The sequence below is a fragment of the Lissotriton helveticus genome, chromosome 8 (assembly GCF_964261635.1).
Source record: "Lissotriton helveticus chromosome 8, aLisHel1.1, whole genome shotgun sequence".
NCBI classification, from domain to species: domain Eukaryota; kingdom Metazoa; phylum Chordata; class Amphibia; order Caudata; family Salamandridae; genus Lissotriton; species Lissotriton helveticus.
Window position 1 is genome coordinate 309,669,226 of NC_136069.1, and position 16,227 is coordinate 309,685,452.

A 16,227-nucleotide genomic window follows, 5' to 3' on the forward strand; every position below is an offset into this window, starting at 1 on the left:
TTGATTATGGTGATTCCTATGGTGCATCCACCTCTCACATGTTCCCTGCAGTTACTGCAGACATGGGTGGACAGTGCGATCAGGATGCTGGTAGGCTGGAGCTTATTTGTGTTTCCGCTTTCTTGTTCAGCGTCCCAGCCACACCCACTGCAGTTGTTTATTCTTCACTTGACTAAAGCGTCTTCAGTTGCATGGGGGGGGGGTTCAATTGAAAGGTAACCAAACAAAAAAGAATAACAAGCACATATAAAAAAGCAAAAACATACCAAAAATATTTTTACAAAAGTACCTTTGCTTTTAGCCTTCAGTCGTGTGGTACTTTTACTTTTTTCTTTCTCCGCTCTACGTATGTAATGGGACACGGGTAATGCAATTCATAATGTGTGTGATAAAATCTAATTTGCTCAATATTACAGGATTATAACCAACAAAGAATCCTTTTAAGAGATTTTCAGATTGTCCTAGATACCTCTGTTTGACCCTACCATGTGTTTTGATTTCTACAAATGTTGATTTCTTCATTAAACTATTTGTTTCATACATATTTTTTTGTTATTCATATTCGACTTATTGTATTATAATGCTGCTGTTTTTTTCTCAGACCCACCCAGGTGAAATGGCAGCTGATGGTAGCTAGTTGTTACAGGAGAAGTGGTATGTTGCATCTCGTTTCGCATTTTTAAAGACTTATATTCACATTTCTGTAGGATCATATCTGTATAGATTCTCTCTACATCCACATACTTCTATGCACTTACATCTTTACATGCACAATGCAAAAGCCAAAAATAATAATTTCATCCTTGCGGTGTTCTGCGAAGATCTGATAAGAAGAGATGGTATCTCTTCAGCAAACTCTTTATTTACAATATTGAAGCCTCATGGTGGGACCCAGGAACAATTTTGACACGCGGGCAGGAAACCAGAGGGTATCACTTGAGTATCCTGCAACACCAATAACTATAATAACATGCTAGTACAAAAGAGGTGCCACTCGCTCTGACTCTTCAGTTCCATTTTCAGCACCTACGTGTTGGGACATTGGATCCTAATAACAGTCTGCATCCAACAGTTCAAATTCTATTTTGCATTTTCATTTTTTGCTTCTTGAAATATGTAAAAAATGCCTTCAGTGTTCCAGAGTTGCAGCAAGTGCAAGAAGGTGATGTGAAAAAACTGACACCAAATACTACAGTAAGTGGTGTTTGGTGTGAAAGACAACAGTGATATATTGGAGGCTTGCCACAGCATGAGCTGAATGGTCAACTCAGAAGAAAGGAAGTTGATGGATCTGGCAAGTTTGACCCACAAAGCAGACGAGCCTCCAAGAGTGAGGAATAGGCTGCTTCTTTACACCGATGGGGATTCCCATCTGAGGTATTTGACCCAACAAGCAGGGAAGAAAGAGTGATTGCAGACTTGGAGCAAAACCTGGTCTTAGTGAGAGAGGCTAAACTCCTTCTATGGTCAATGAGGACAACCAGAGACATTTCTGGAGTCATTTGGGAAACTGCTTTAGGAGAGAACTCTGAGTTCACCCTTAAGCAACTTGGGGTGCACTGGTGGAGTTGTCGGCGATGCCATCTATACTATGCCACCGTTTGAACTGACTAAGTTAAGTGAAAGATTGTACGACTCATGATCAAATTGAAAGAGCATTTGACCTCTCCAGCCCTCACCAAGCATGAAGCATATTCTAAATCTGGGGCGGCTCTACAGCAAATATTGGAGAGCTTAGCAAAGCCACATATGTTCATCAGAGCTGTATGTATGTTGCATGCAGAGATGTGGCACAGTGGCCAGAGCGGCTGACTCCAGAGCCCGGGGATCACAGTTCGATCCCCGGCGACTGCTCAGCTCCACATCAGGTGACTCTGGGCAATAGCTCTCTTAATCTCCCCGACAGCCCCCAGCGCCTAGAAAGCTTAAGGGGTGATATGTTTGTGATTTTCAAATATGGATTATCTATCTACACCTAGTTGGAACACTGTACATCAGTCAGGGGAATAAGTGATAATTGAGGGTTTTACGTTGTCTGTCCAATGGCACCAGAATGAAGTCTGTGCCACAAATCCTAGTGCTCGCTCATTAGATTCATGGTGTTTAATTTTTCTGAAAAACAGTATGGTATAGACTATTGAGTGTACATTTGCACATTCCAGAAAACTTTAATTTTACGAAAGCAAGGATGGCAACAGTGGGTATATAACAATGCACTCAAGCAAAGTACAGGATACTAAATATGTTCAGTGGGTCAATGGGATTCATTTCTTTCCTTTGTGGCACTTAACCTACACAGGACCCTGTTGCCAAGGCTTAGTTATCGGAGTGCCTCATATAGTAACAGTGGATCTGAAAGAGACACGTTAGTATTAGATTCCTTACCTTAGAATATCCCCAGGCGTCAGACTGGATCCGGAAATTTTTGCGTAGCAGTACCCTTGCGCGTCGGTAGGCGTCGTCTGCGGCTCCGTGTCCGTCGTCGGCGTCGTGGGCGCCGTGATGACGTCGTCGGAGTACTTAGACGCCGCCTCCGCGTGCTGACGTTAGTTCTTCTTTTTTCCGCGCCAGCAAGCGCAGATCTGGAAAAAGCAGTAACCCTAGTCATTTTTTGACTAACCTTTTTGATAATTTTTGATCCTTTCTCGAGTCTTCGACTCCGACGGTGCCGTAGGGATGCCCGGCTTTAAGCACTGTGAGGATTGCGACCGTCTGATGTCGGTCACGGATCCTCACCGACGGTGTTTAACTTGTCTCGGCGTCGATCACGACGACAAGGCCTGCTCCGACTGCCGGGCCCTCTATTCGAAAGCAAGGCGGGAGCGGTCCCGCAGTCGACTCGAACTCCGGCAGTCGGTCCCGCGCCGCGAGAGGTCTCGGTCCCATGGGAGGTGGAGGGACAGGTCGCAGGCTCGGAGCCACCACAGCTCTGAGAGTAGGCCGCACACCTCCGGGTCGAAGTCGTCGTCAGGTAAGAGGCACAAGAAGTCCAAGTGGCGTCATCGCTCTGCGGACTCACCCCGACGCTCGTGCGATGCGGCCGGGGGTTCGGGTGACACCACCCACGCGGCTCCAACGGAGTCGCAGGTACCGCGTCCAGCCCCATACCCTACGGTCCCTGGGCTTAACGCGACGCCGGAGTAAGTTGAGCGCTTCCTCACGCCGGAGTAAGTTGAGCGCTTCCTCATGGCCATGAGGAAACTCTCTCCTCCGACGGGCTCCGCGGCGCCTTCGGGCCCAGCGGACCCATCTGGGAACCCTAGCGGGTCGGGGGGTTCGGCCCCGACGCCGTCGGGTGCTACGGCTCCGACGCCGCCGACGCCTTCGGGCCCGGCGCCGCAGGTTCCCGCTATCCCGACGCCGCCGGCGCCTTCGGGCCCGGCGCCGAGGGGTTCAGTTGTTCCAGCGCCGCCGACGCCTTCGGGCCCGGCGCCGCGGGACGCCGCTGGACCTCCTTCGGGATCTGGATCGTCGCCGGTGGACCTTACGACCTCCCTGGCGTCGGACCCTCAGGTGTCGCCTCCGGCGCCGTCCTCGGGCGGCGCCGTCCCCGGTCCTACCTTCGTTCCTGTTCCGGCGTCGGGACGGCCCGATGGGCGCCGCTCCAGACGTCGTTTGGAGAGTTTAACTTCTATGAACAGGCCCCATTGGTGGGGGACCCTGAGTTTCAGGAGATGGGTGCTGAGGAGGACTGGGAGGGGTCTGAGGACCCTCTGACCAGAGAGTGTCAGTCTCATGAGGACTGGACAGGAGACCTTGGGGAGGCCAGTGGCCTGGACACCTCTCCAGACACTGGTTTTGTCTCCCCCCCTACTGTGGCTACGGAGGAGGGGGCAACCTACAGTGTGGTGCTGATGAGGGCTGCCAAGGCCTTGGGCCTTGAGCTCCCCGTCGCGGCCGTAAGGACTAATCTCCTCACTGAGGTCCTAAAACCGCAGTCAAGCTCGGCCGAGCCTCTGCTGCCCTTTAATGAGGCCTTGACCGACGTTCTTCTGGGCACTTGGTCCAAGCCCGCTACGGGTTCGCCCGTAGATAGGAACGTGGCCAGACGCCACCGCCCAGCCCCGGGCGACCCATGTTTCCTGTCCACCCACCCTACCCCCAAGAGCCTGGTCATCCAGGCCTCCAATTCCCAGACCGTGTTCCCGTCAGCCCCGCCGGACAGGGAATCCAAGAGGTATGACCAGTATGGGAAGAAGATCTTCTCATCCCTTAGTCTGGGCCTGCGGTCTTCCAACACCGCCTGCCTCTTGGGACGTTACACCCACTCTGTGTGGGATAAGGTCGCGGAAGTGCTGCCAGAGTGTCCGTTGGAGGTACGGGCCAAACTCGGCCAAGCCCTTGTGGAGGACCGGGATGCAGCCAAATATTCCATCAGGTGTGGGCTGGATACCACCGACTCGCTAGGTAGAGCGATGGCAACGACGGTGGCGGTCAGACGCCACGCCTGGCTGAGGTCCGCCAACTTTTCGGCAGATGTCCAGAACACGCTCATGGACTCTTTGGCGACAAAGCAGACCATGCGCTTGAGCGCTTTAAGGACTCCAGGGCTACGGCCAAGTCCTTGGGCCTCTCGGGCCCACGCCAGCAATCGGCTGCTTTTCACTCCTTTCGTGGCCACGGAAGGGGTGCGCCCACACGCGCCGCCAGCCACGCTCCGCAGGGCAATACCTAACGCGGTGGCGGCTGTGGGAACCGCCGTCCGGGCGGTCGGGGGCAACGGCGAGGTCAGTCCACACCTTCCCCCGCAGCATCCGCCTCAAAACCCTCCTAGTCTGTGCTTTCAGGCCCATGTGACGCCAGCGGGGGGCAGGGTTCGCCATCACCACCTCCACTGGCGCACTGTCACATCGGACAGGTGGGTGCTGCAAATTGTCCAAAGGGGCTACTCCCTCCCCTTCGAGGCGACTCCTCCAGCCATGCCACCGCAGAACCACCGTGTATCGGGGGATCATTTGCGACTTCTGCAGGAGGAAGTTACGGCCCTCTTGGCCAAGGGGGCCATCGAGCGCGTTCCTGGGCCAGAAGTAGGGTGTGGTTGCTACTCCCACTACTTTCTGGTACCCAAGAAGGGCAAAGGGGGCCTACGCCCTATCTTGGACCTAAGGAACGTCAACGGCTTCCTCCGGAAGGAGAAGTTCAAGATGCTGACACTGGCTCAGGTCCTGGCTGCCCTGGACCCAGGAGACTGGATGGTAGCGTTGGACTTGCAGGACGCTTATTTTCATATCCCCGTCCTGCCTGCCCACCGGCGCTACCTGCGGTTCATGGTTGGCCACGAGCACTTTCAGTTTACCGTGCTCCCCTTCGGCCTTACCAGCGCCCCACGGGTGTTCACAAAGCTGATGGCGGTGGTCGCAGCTCATCTGCGCAGGTTAGGGGTTTCAGTCTTCCCCTACCTCGACGACTGGTTGTTGAAGGCGGGCTCGCCCCAGACAGTCGTCAGCCACCTCCAGACTACGGCAGACCTCCTGCACCAGCTGGGGTTCTCCATCAATGTGCCGAAGTCACACCTGTGCCCCTCTCAGAAGCTCCTCTTCATCTGAGCGGTTCTGGACTCGGCGCGGTTTCGGGTTTATCCACCCGAACAGCGGGTCCAGGATATTCAGGCTCTGATTCCCATCTTTTAGCCGTTATCCCGGGTTTCGGTCAGGTTGACGCTGCGGCTTCTGGGGCTGATGGCCTCCTGCATCCTACTGGTGCATTACGCCAGGTGGCGGATGCGGGCTCTGCAGTGGGACCTGAAGTTTCAGTGGGCCCAGCATCAGGGCAACCTATCCGACTACGTCCTGATCTCGGAGGGCACTGCGAGACAGCTGCAGTGGTGGCTTACGGACCGCGATTGGGTCAGCGGCAGATCCCTCTCCCTTCCCCAACCGGAGCACGTAGTTGTGACGGACGCGTCCAGGGGAGGCCACATGGGAGAGGCGGAGATCAGAGGCCTCTGGTCTCCGGCGGAGGCCCGGCTCCACATCAACCTGTTGGAGCTCCGGGCGATTCGTCTGGCACTGAAGGCATTCCTCCCCTCTGTCCGGGGGAGTGTAGTGCAGGTGTTCACGGACAACACCACCGCCATGTGGTACTGCAACACACAAGGCGGGGTGGGGTCGTGGACCCTTTGTCAAGAGGCTCTTCGCCTTTGGCAATGGCTGGAACGCCAGGGCGTGACCCTGGTGGCTCAACACCTGGCGGGTTCTCTGAACGCCAAGGCGGACGAGCTCAGCCGTCAGTGCATGATGGATCACGAATGGCGTCTGAACTCGGACGTGGCGCAAGGCCTCTTTCAGCGATGGGGAGAGCCTTGGTTAGATCTATTCGCCACCGAAGAGAACGCGCAATGTCATCAGTTCTGCGCGTTGGAATTTCCAAGTCAGCACTCGCTCGGGGACGCTTTTCGTCGCGAGTGGAGTTGCGGTCTGTTGTACGCCTTTCCGCCTATACCACTTCTGCCCAGAGTGCTGAAGAAGATCAAGCGCGACCGGGCCCAAGTCATCCTTGTGGCTCCGGACTGGGCGAGAAGGTACTGGTATCCAGAGCTACTCAGTCTGTCAGTCGATCCCCCGGTTCATCTGCCTCTTCAGGAGGACCTTCTGTCGCAGCAGCAGGGGACGGTCCTCCACCCGAACCTGTCCAGTCTCCACCTCCATGCTTGGAGATTGAGCGGCGACAGTTGAGGCCATTTGACTTGCCTCCTGAAGTTTGTAACATCATTCTGGCAGCCAGGCGTCCCTCCACAAAGTCGGTATACGCCTGCGGGTGGAACAGATTTGTGGCATGGTGCACAGCAAAGGCTGTGGATCCCCTCAATGCCCCTCTTTCTGAGGTTCTTCTCTTCCTTCTTTCTCTTGCCCAGCAGGGCTCTGCTCTGGGCACTATCAAGGGCTACCTTTCTGCCCTTTCAGCCTTTCTCAGGCTGCCTGATCAACCTTCTTTATTCAAGTCCCCTATTGTAAACAGATTTCTTAAGGGCATCACACACACGTTTCCTCCTGTTCCGTTTGTGATGCCTCAGTGGGACTTGAACCTGGTTCTTACGTTTCTGATGTGCGCTCCCTTTGAGCCACTCCACTACTGTCCTCTTCGCCTTCTGACTTTGAAGACTGCTTTCCTGGTTGCCATCACCTCTGCCAGGAGAGTGAATGAGCTCCAGGCCCTTTCTTGTACTCCACCTTTCCTTTCTGTCCATCCGGACAAAGTGGTGCTGCGTACCAAACCTTATTTCCTGCCCAATGTTGTCATGGCCTTCCACATCGGGTAGTCTATCACCTTGCCAACCTTCTTCCCGCCACCGCATCCCTCTAAAGAGGAAGAGCGGCTCCACCGTCTGGACCCAAAACGTGCGCTCTCATTCTACTTGGATCGCACACGCCAGTTCCGGGTGGATGACCAACTCTTTGTTGGTTACGTGGGCGCTAAGAAGGGGAAAGCGGTGCACAAGAGGACCATCTCCCGGTGGATCATCCTGTGTATCCAGGCATGCTACTCCTTGGCTAGGAAGGAGCCCCCGGTTGGACTGCGGGCTCATTCTACCCGAGCAACGGCGGCTACCACTGCCCTGGGCAGGCGTGTGCCCTTACAAGACATCTGTCAGGCAGCTACGTGGGCATCGCTGCACACGTTTGCAAGACACTACTGCCTGGACAGCCAAGTCCGGAGGGATGGCTTCTTTGGCCGTTCCGTCCTCCAGGACTTTCTGGTGTGATTATTGGTTCGCAGACCCACCACCGGGGTTGGTATTGCTGGGGTATCTATTCGAAGGTAAGGAATCTAATACTAACGTGTCTCTTTCAGATGCACAAGTTACTACTTGTGTAACGATATATCTGTAAGAGACATTAGTTAGTATTAGATTCCTTACCGGCCCACCCATCCTCCCCGTTCTGCGAACCAATATCTAGGGTTAGGGTTACTCCCTTTCAGGGCCCTAGTTTCAATGGCACCAGTGTTGGTTTTTAACATGGCTCTGCGTTTCTGGCGCGGAAAAGGTGTGTCTAAGAACTGACGTCAGCACGCGGAGGCGGGGTCTAAGTACTCTGACGACGTCATCACGGCGCCCACGACGCCGACGACGGACGCGGAGCCGCAGACGACGCCTACCGACGCGCAAGGGTACTGCTACGCAAAAAATTCCGGATCCAGTCTGACGCCTGGGGATATTCTAAGGTAAGGAATCTAATACTAACTAATGTCTCTTACAGATATATCGTTACACAAGTAGTAACTTGTGCGTTATCACACCTGTCCAGTATCGCAAAGCACACTTAGTCTGTACAAACTGTAAAATTAAGTATACATGCAGACAGCAATAGTTTTTCCCATCTTTGTGTTTTGTTTTAAATTTTGCTCAATCTTGTTTCTTCTTGTGTTTCATCCCAACATGGGATTTTCACAAGGCTAAAAAAAAACATAAGCTGCGATACATATTAATACTTCAGTAAATCAAATTCAACCAAGTGTACACTCGCTATAAACAAAATACTTTGACTACTGGTGTTCAAACGTTAACTGTTACAAAAACAAGTAATTCTTGAAGCAGCCTGTGGCGGTGCGAAGTTAGGATAAGGACAACTCTAGATGTCCCCTGCCCTTAATTTGTTAAATCACAGTGTCCTCCACAGAGGTCTAGCTGCCCTGTTGTTAGCAAGTGATCCAGAACAGATGTACCTATTCATTTGTAAGAGGGAATAGGCTATTATCCACATAGTTAGAAAATAGATTACAGTAACCATGATTTTTAACCACCCACCTTGAATATCATAGTGGGATCCTTAAAAGATTTTCTTAAGTTCAATAGCATGAAAGCTTCAAGGCTGGTAAGAGGCATAAGAGGAAAAGATGCAAAAAATTGGTAACATGAAAGCCACAGTTCACTTAAGGTAAGAGAAAATTAGGTCATTGAGAAGCAGCATGGTAGAAGAACAGTGAGGAGCTATAGAAAAGGTAATAGAGGATATGGCTTTAGTAGTATATTTAAATACCTGTATAGTTACGATACGGTAAAGAGGAGTTTTCTATAACCTTACAAGATTTGCAGGATGCATATAACCCAGACACTTCCCATAGCAGATGAGGGAAGTATGCCCATTCTCCATAGGTGCGTAGGAGTAAGATAGGACATATGTAGGTACTTAAGTTATATAATGCGCAGGTGGTGACCAGTTCTCACCGGGCCATCCTGGCGACCTTCTGGTCACTCTCGTCCTGGGGACTCACCTAAAAGTAAACAATGTGAATCAAGGGACTTGTAGAGATGCAAGATTCTGCACCAGCCTCGTGGGCTTGGGGAAACTCTAGATTCAAGCGATTATATTCCGGTGGGTTACCAGTACCGACTGATCAACTGTCCGGGCATTATGTATATTTTTAAAGCACACTATCCCCAGCAAGGGTATTCTGGCTCTGAGCATGTGTGTGTGCGCGTGCCTAGACCTGCCTATGGCAGGTTGGTTGATTGAAAAGCCAGGTCTTCAGCTTCTTGGGGAATTCAAGAAGAGAGGAGGAGGCAGAAGTGAGAGGTTGTTCCATTCTTTAGTAGCAAGGTAAAAAAAATGCTCATCCTCCTCATCTGGTTCTGAGAATGCGAGGCATTTGTGTTAGTAGGAGTCCTGCATATCAGAGATCTCTGGGTAGTTGATTGAAGAAGATGCAGCTGTTCTGGTAGGTGGGACCTAAGATTGTGTTTATGAGGAGTTTGAATTGAGTGTGTTTATGTATCGGAAACCAGTGTAGTTCCGTTCGGTGTAGTGTAATGTGAGTTCTGTGTGGGAGGTTGAGGATGAGTCTGACTACCGAGTTCTGGTTGGGTTGTTGTCTTCTAGTGAGCTGTTTGTTGTAGAGCAGTGGTACTCAAAGTATAGCCTTTGGGCTGCCAGTGGCAGGCCTTTCCTCTCAGCCCTCCGATCTTCTGGAACGCCTGGTAAACCTAGAAAGCAAACTGCTCCAGATTAGTTGTTGGCTTTTTCTGGTAGCCGATCAACTTCGTAATGTCGTTCTTGGTTTTGTTTCTATAGTTAGTTCAGCTTGTTTTATGAGCACTACTGTCCTACTCATGGAACAAGCATAAATAACTGTAGAAACAAAGCTTGGAATCAAAAAACTATGTTGCAAAGGCAAGTTTGTGTGCACTTTTGGTTATGGGCTTTATTTTTAGAGCCATTGTAGCATATGCTTTCAACAAGGCAGCCCTGTTTATTGGTGAAACCTTAGATAAGAGAACTGTGTAAGTGCTTAAAGAAAATTATGGAAAATGTGGCTATGATTACAATGGCAGGGTGGGTGGGGGAGGGGTGGTGGAGAGGTAGTTAAAAAGTACACTATATTCTGTAACTGTTCTGTTGGTCTTTTAGTTTACATGTACCTGAATATAAAATATCATGCAAACACGATAAACAAAAAAATGAGTGCAAGTAAAACTAATCTTTGGAAATGCATGTTTTTGGCAGGAAAGCTGAGTTACGTAGTGCCATCACTTCAGAATTCACATGTTTATGTGTATGCCTGCAGGGTAACTGAGATGCATAGTGATTGGCTCACTGTTGAAAAGTGATGTGCATTATTAATGCTCAGAGGTCCCTTCCTGTGACAGTAAGCACTGTGAATATGCAAGTCATTCATTTAAAAATGCATTGCACACAGTATTACATAGCCTACCCAATTTAAAAAATAAATAAAAGCTACACACAGTATAGTATTACCTGCACCAAAAAGTGCAAAAAAGACTTTAAAATAAAAATTTCCTAGTATCTTTTGAAATGTGTGTTTTTCTACCCTACCCTACCCGACTCCTTGGTGATGCCACGGCATCGATGCGGCCCTCGGGCACACTCCAAACTGTACATTTTGGCCGCTGAGAAAATGTTTGTGAGTATCCATGGTATAGAGGGGGTTCTCATAGTCCAGCTTTCTGGTGACTAGGGTGTTATTGACAGTTTTTCTAGTGTTGCTTGGGATCCAATTGAAGATCTTCATCTACATCTTCAGGGTGTGGAAGCAGGATGCAGCAACAGCATTGTCTTGTGCAGCCATGTCCAGTTTGTTGTCAGAGATTATTCTGAGCTTTTTGGCACGAGTTCTGGATGTTGATGTGGGTCTGAGTTTGGGCGGCCACCAGTTTGAGTCCTGTTGTGAGGTGTTTACTGGTTCTGTCTTGTCAGTGTTGCAGTTGAGACAGTTGGCTTTCATCCAGTTAGCGACATCAGTCATGCAAACTGTGAAGTTTTTTCTTGTGTTAGAGGTCTTGTCTGAGCGGTAGAGTATGAGTTGTGTGCCATCTGCTTAGGAGAGGGTGTTTATGTATGGACGGATGATAGTGGCTAGAGGGATCATGTATGCTTTGAAGAGGGTGGGGCTGAGCGATAAATTTTGAGGCACTCCTCAGATGAGTTTGCAGGGTTCCAAGTCTTAGGATGCCAGGCGCACAGCTTACGATCTGGAGCAGGTCCAGCAGAGAGTGGTCTTTTGAATGCCAATCTTGTGCAGGCGCCTGATGAGAATGGGGTGTTAGACCAAGTCAATGACTACAGAGAGCTCAGGAGAATGAAGGCTGCATGTCTCTTCTGTCAAAGAGCATGTGGATGTCATCTGCAGCTGCGATGAGTGCTGTTTCTGTACTGTGGTTAGGCCTAAATCTGAACTGCATAACATTGAGGAGCTAGCGGTTGCTCAGTAGCACAACGTCTAAGCATACTTCACCAGTTTTGGATTCAAGGGCTGTTGAGGATGGCAGGATAACTTGTAGATTAGAGTATATGCCTGGGACGTCGGAGGAGGCAAAGACCAGGAGAAATTGGGGAGTGAGACTTTAGTCTGTTCAGGTGTATTAGGGGAGGTGTTTATCTTGGTTTGTGCCTGCGGCGGCAGCAGGTGGTCCCTCCTCGTAATAACAGCAGCAGCACAATGTCTGGTTCACTGTGTCCAGTGGATGTCAAGTGCTGCAGAAAACAGTTTCCATTGACCCGCCTGCAACGCAGGTGTCCACCCACAGGTAGCATGAGCACCACAACTTGGCCTAGTCCTCAGTCCTGGGAAATTCAGGCTCCCTGGGTATGGAAAATTCTGATTACTTCGCAACAGGGCTAGGCCTACAAAATGATATGGCGGCCGAGTGAATCCCAGGGCGAAGGGAAGGCCAGGGGCCGACTTACAGTCGCTGAGGCCTGTATACATATTCCAGTAAAAAAAAAAAAAATTTAACCACCCAATCTCTCAGCTGCATACAGGGGAGTTGCTCTAGTCAGTTTATTCGTCCAGCCCGTGGCCAATGTTGCGCTATCCCATACACGTACCGCCACCGCAGTGGGGCCCGTCAGAATTCACCTGGCGGTCCTGGAATAAAGCGCTCTATTATAATCGCCCCCCGGCAATTGCCACCTGTCCATCTCATAAGCGGGATTCGGAACGAGACCATACATGGCATGATTGATGGCACTCAACTGGGACGCCCAATAATAGCGTTTGATATCAGGCAAAGCTATACCGCCATCATACCAGGGCAAAGTCAGTTTTGCCAATGCTATGCGAGGCCGTCCGCCCCAAACCAGTTTCCTCTGGAGGCCCTCGATTTCACGAAAATAGCCGGCCGGAACCAAATCAAGCGTGTTTTGGACGGCGTAGAGGAACCGGGGAAGAGACATCATTTTAAACAAGGCCGCTCTCCCCAAAGGGGACAGAGGCAGTCCACACCACGCCGCCACATCCGACCGAAGGCGGGCAAGCGGAGGAAGTAGATTCCGCTCATAGCGTACTTTGGGGTCCATCGAAACGTAAATCCCCAAGTACTTGAAACCAACTCCGGAGACAGGTATAGGGCAAACGCGGGGCAAAGAAGGCTGTCCACCTGTAAGTGGGTAAATACAGGATTTAGCCCAGTTGATGACCAAACCAGAGTTCTTTCCAAAAGAATTCAGGATGTCAAACAGAACACCCAATGACTTACGGGGAGAAGTAAGGTACAACAGTATGTCATCGGCATAAAGCGACACCCGATCCTCGAAGGTAGGGGACCACCGTATGCCCCGAAGCGAGGGCTCCCAACGGAGCCACGCAGCAAGGTGTTCAAGAGCAAGTGCAAAAAGGAGAGGCGACAGAGGGCAGCCCTGCATCGTGCCACGCCCAAGGACAAAAGGATCCAAGGCCCTTCCGTTGACCACCACCTGAGCCAGTGGTTGCTCATACAAGAGTCTAACCCACCCGACAAACTTAGGACCAAAGCCAAACTTGGCAAGGGCAGCCCACAGATAAGGCCATTCCACCGTGTCGAAGGCCATTGAGGCGTTAAGGGAGACCAAGACGGCCGGCTCCTCAAGAGACCCCGCCCTTGCCAGGACACCATGAAGACGTCGAAGGTTGAGCGCCTTATTGCGGTGGGGGATAAACCCGGATTGATCAGGGTGTACCAAATCACCGATCACCGTAACCAGTCGGCTCGCCAAGATCTTAGCAAGGACCTTGGGTTCCACATTCAAAAGCGAGATCGGCCGATAAGACGAACATTGGTCACGAGGTTTGCCGTCCTTGTGGATAACCACAATGGACGCTAGTCTCTGATCCCGTGGAAGAATCCCGAGATCTCGCGATGCCAAAAACGTCCGACGAAGATATGGCGCCATTTTGTCTGGGCTCAACTTATACAGCTCAACTGGTATACCGTTCGGGCCCGAAGCCTTACCCGAACGAAGCGCACGGATAGCGAGCGCTACTTCATCGGTGGAAAAATCCGCCTCCATAAGCTCTTGGTCCGAGTCAGACAGTCTAGGCAACGCTATATCGCGGAGCAACAGGTGTGAATCCTCCTCTGGTCTGTCCGAGACCGGCGCGTAAACCTTCTGAAAGTGCTGGGCAAAGACCTCCACTATCTCAACCGGGTCCACCACTCGCACACCATCCACTCTCTCAATAACAGGCACCACCCGATTCAATCTCTCCCGTTTATCAAGCCAAGCAATCAATTTCCCCGCCTTGTCACCCACATCATACAGACGCCCCTGCTGCTCACGACTCATTGCCATAGCCGCATCAGTCACCAGAGCTCTGTACGCAGACTGTTTAAGCGCCAAGGAGTGCAAGCCATCAGGTGTAGTTCCAGACTCCATCCGCTCCTCCAACTCAGTAATATCATTTTCCAGTCGCACCACTTCCATAGCTCTGCGCCTCCTCTCGCTAGCAATCAAAGAGAGAGTCTGACCACGGATGACAGTTTTATAAGCCTCCCACAATGAAACAGGGGAGGATACTGACCCCTCATTCTCAGCAAAGTAGTAATCCATGTGTTTAACCACTTCCGCATCAATGTGGGGGTTACGAAGATGCCACGGATTAATCGGAGCAACCCGACCCCCGGACTCTAGCTATTCCAGTAAAATTAATCAAGATAGAGAGCCCCACCGCTCATATCGCTAAGGTGAGGCCCTGTCCGTCCAGGGTCCTCCCTGTTATGCCAGAGTCATCCCAAGCACCTTCCCAGACCTCGTTCCAGTGCAGCGGTTGCTCTGGTCATGGGACCCAAAGTCCATCAGCCACCCAAGCAGGCAACATCATGCATGGAAGCACTCCCAAACGAGGGCTCTATGCAGAGGAAACCAAACTACCGCACCAAAGCCGTTGTTTCGGTCGCCACCAAATGGGAGAGGAGGGACTCCAGTTAGGAAGCCAGAGGAGTGACAGGCATTTCTCATGGAGGGTGAAGGATGGGCTCCTAAGTACCACATTGCATCCCGAGTTGCCTGATCACCAAGAACCAGAAGTTATGTCCACCTCAGCCCGAGGAGCATCTTCAATTCTTCATGAAGGCCCCAGGCGACCCACCACCAATTCCTAGTGTCCTTACGTCTAGCAGGGCTGCAGCCTCGGGCCTCCAATATCCATAAGCCAGTTGAGGGCACATTCAGGCCCACAGAAGAATAAAGGGGGAGGGGGTCAGCCAGCAGTTGTCACAGGAAGGTATCATGAAGACAATCTTGTAAATCACACATCAACGGCCTAGCAGGCAGGACACTCCTTCGTCCCCAGTGCATCGCCGGATCAAAAACCTGGCCCGCAGCACCCCAGGATACACAGGGTGTGAAACTGAATCCACAGCCACCAGCCGCAGAATGCGGGAAGAAGGTGAGGTCGGGTGCTGGAACTCCCTAGTGAGTGCCTGCCATCTTGCCTGTCCAGGCCACGACACTCCTTCAACATTTTTTTACTAAGAATTTGAATCTGTGTGGGATGGTTTTAGGTCATTTGTTCCTGGAAAACACTACTTGGAAAATTGTCTCAAAGTAATATTTATGAGGACTTTACAAATAAAAGATTTTCAAGACCTTGTGAATATGCTCTCATAAACAAAAATGCTACTCTGCTCTTTCTGTAGAGCAATGACAACTGAAAATCTGTATGTCACCAAATTAACTATGTATTTTGCTGTTAGCTAGTGTGCATTATTTATATTTATAGCTAATCGCAAACATACCTCACACACTGTTGTTTACTACCATGTAATATAAACCTTTACTGTATGTTGTGCCAGAAGTACAAGCATATCCATTGTTTGTCATGTACAGGGATGTTTAGAGCACTCAAACAAACTGTTTTTTTTTATTCCAGGCAACTACCAGAAAGCACTGGATACGTATAAAGAGATTCACAGAAGATTTCCAGATAATGTTGAATGTAAGTTTTTTTGGGGTTATAAATGAATAGAAATTAAATTATTGAGTTACATATTACAGTTACTGTCATGGCAACTCCTACCTTTTTAAACACCAGAATGAGTTTGAGGAGAAAAATAGAAAAAGCATTACACATCAAGGTTTGCTTTCTCCTAACTGACATGTTTTATTTCTTTTATTGTGTTATGTTGTTCAAAAGATATCATGGATGTTCTAACTGTGGATCAAAAATAACCAGTCCAGGAACAGAGACTTACCTTCGAGTATATATCGAGGCAAAGTCATTCTTGTTAGAGGTGGCTTTTGAGTTGATGTTTGTATGTGGTGTCCTAGTGTCTCTGTGGCTATATGAATTTACAGGAAATAAGGTGTTTGTAGTTGTTCTTGAAGTCAGTGGTTTGGGTATGCTGATGAATCCTAATTTCTTGACCTAGTAGAGACCACATTACATAACGAACCCCGAAGCAAGGGGGAAGAGGCATCTGTACCCATTTTTGTGCCACATTTTTTAATTACATTTTTGTGCCACATTTGTTAAATACATTTTTGTGCCACATTTGTTAAATACATTTTTGTG

The 16,227-nt window shown here is 50.2% G+C and overlaps 1 protein-coding gene across 2 annotated transcripts in view; it reads left to right on the top strand.

The window, feature by feature from the left end:
* Positions 1-16,227, top strand: part of IFT88 (intraflagellar transport 88) — a 473,307-nt gene that overhangs the window by 307,566 nt on the left and 149,514 nt on the right. For both annotated transcript variants that reach the window (XM_078657075.1, XM_078657076.1), the window contains exons 21-22: positions 602-654; positions 15,586-15,651. In XM_078657075.1, the coding sequence (XP_078513201.1) occupies positions 602-654; positions 15,586-15,651 (119 nt within the window). The remainder of the gene's footprint in view (positions 1-601; positions 655-15,585; positions 15,652-16,227) is intronic.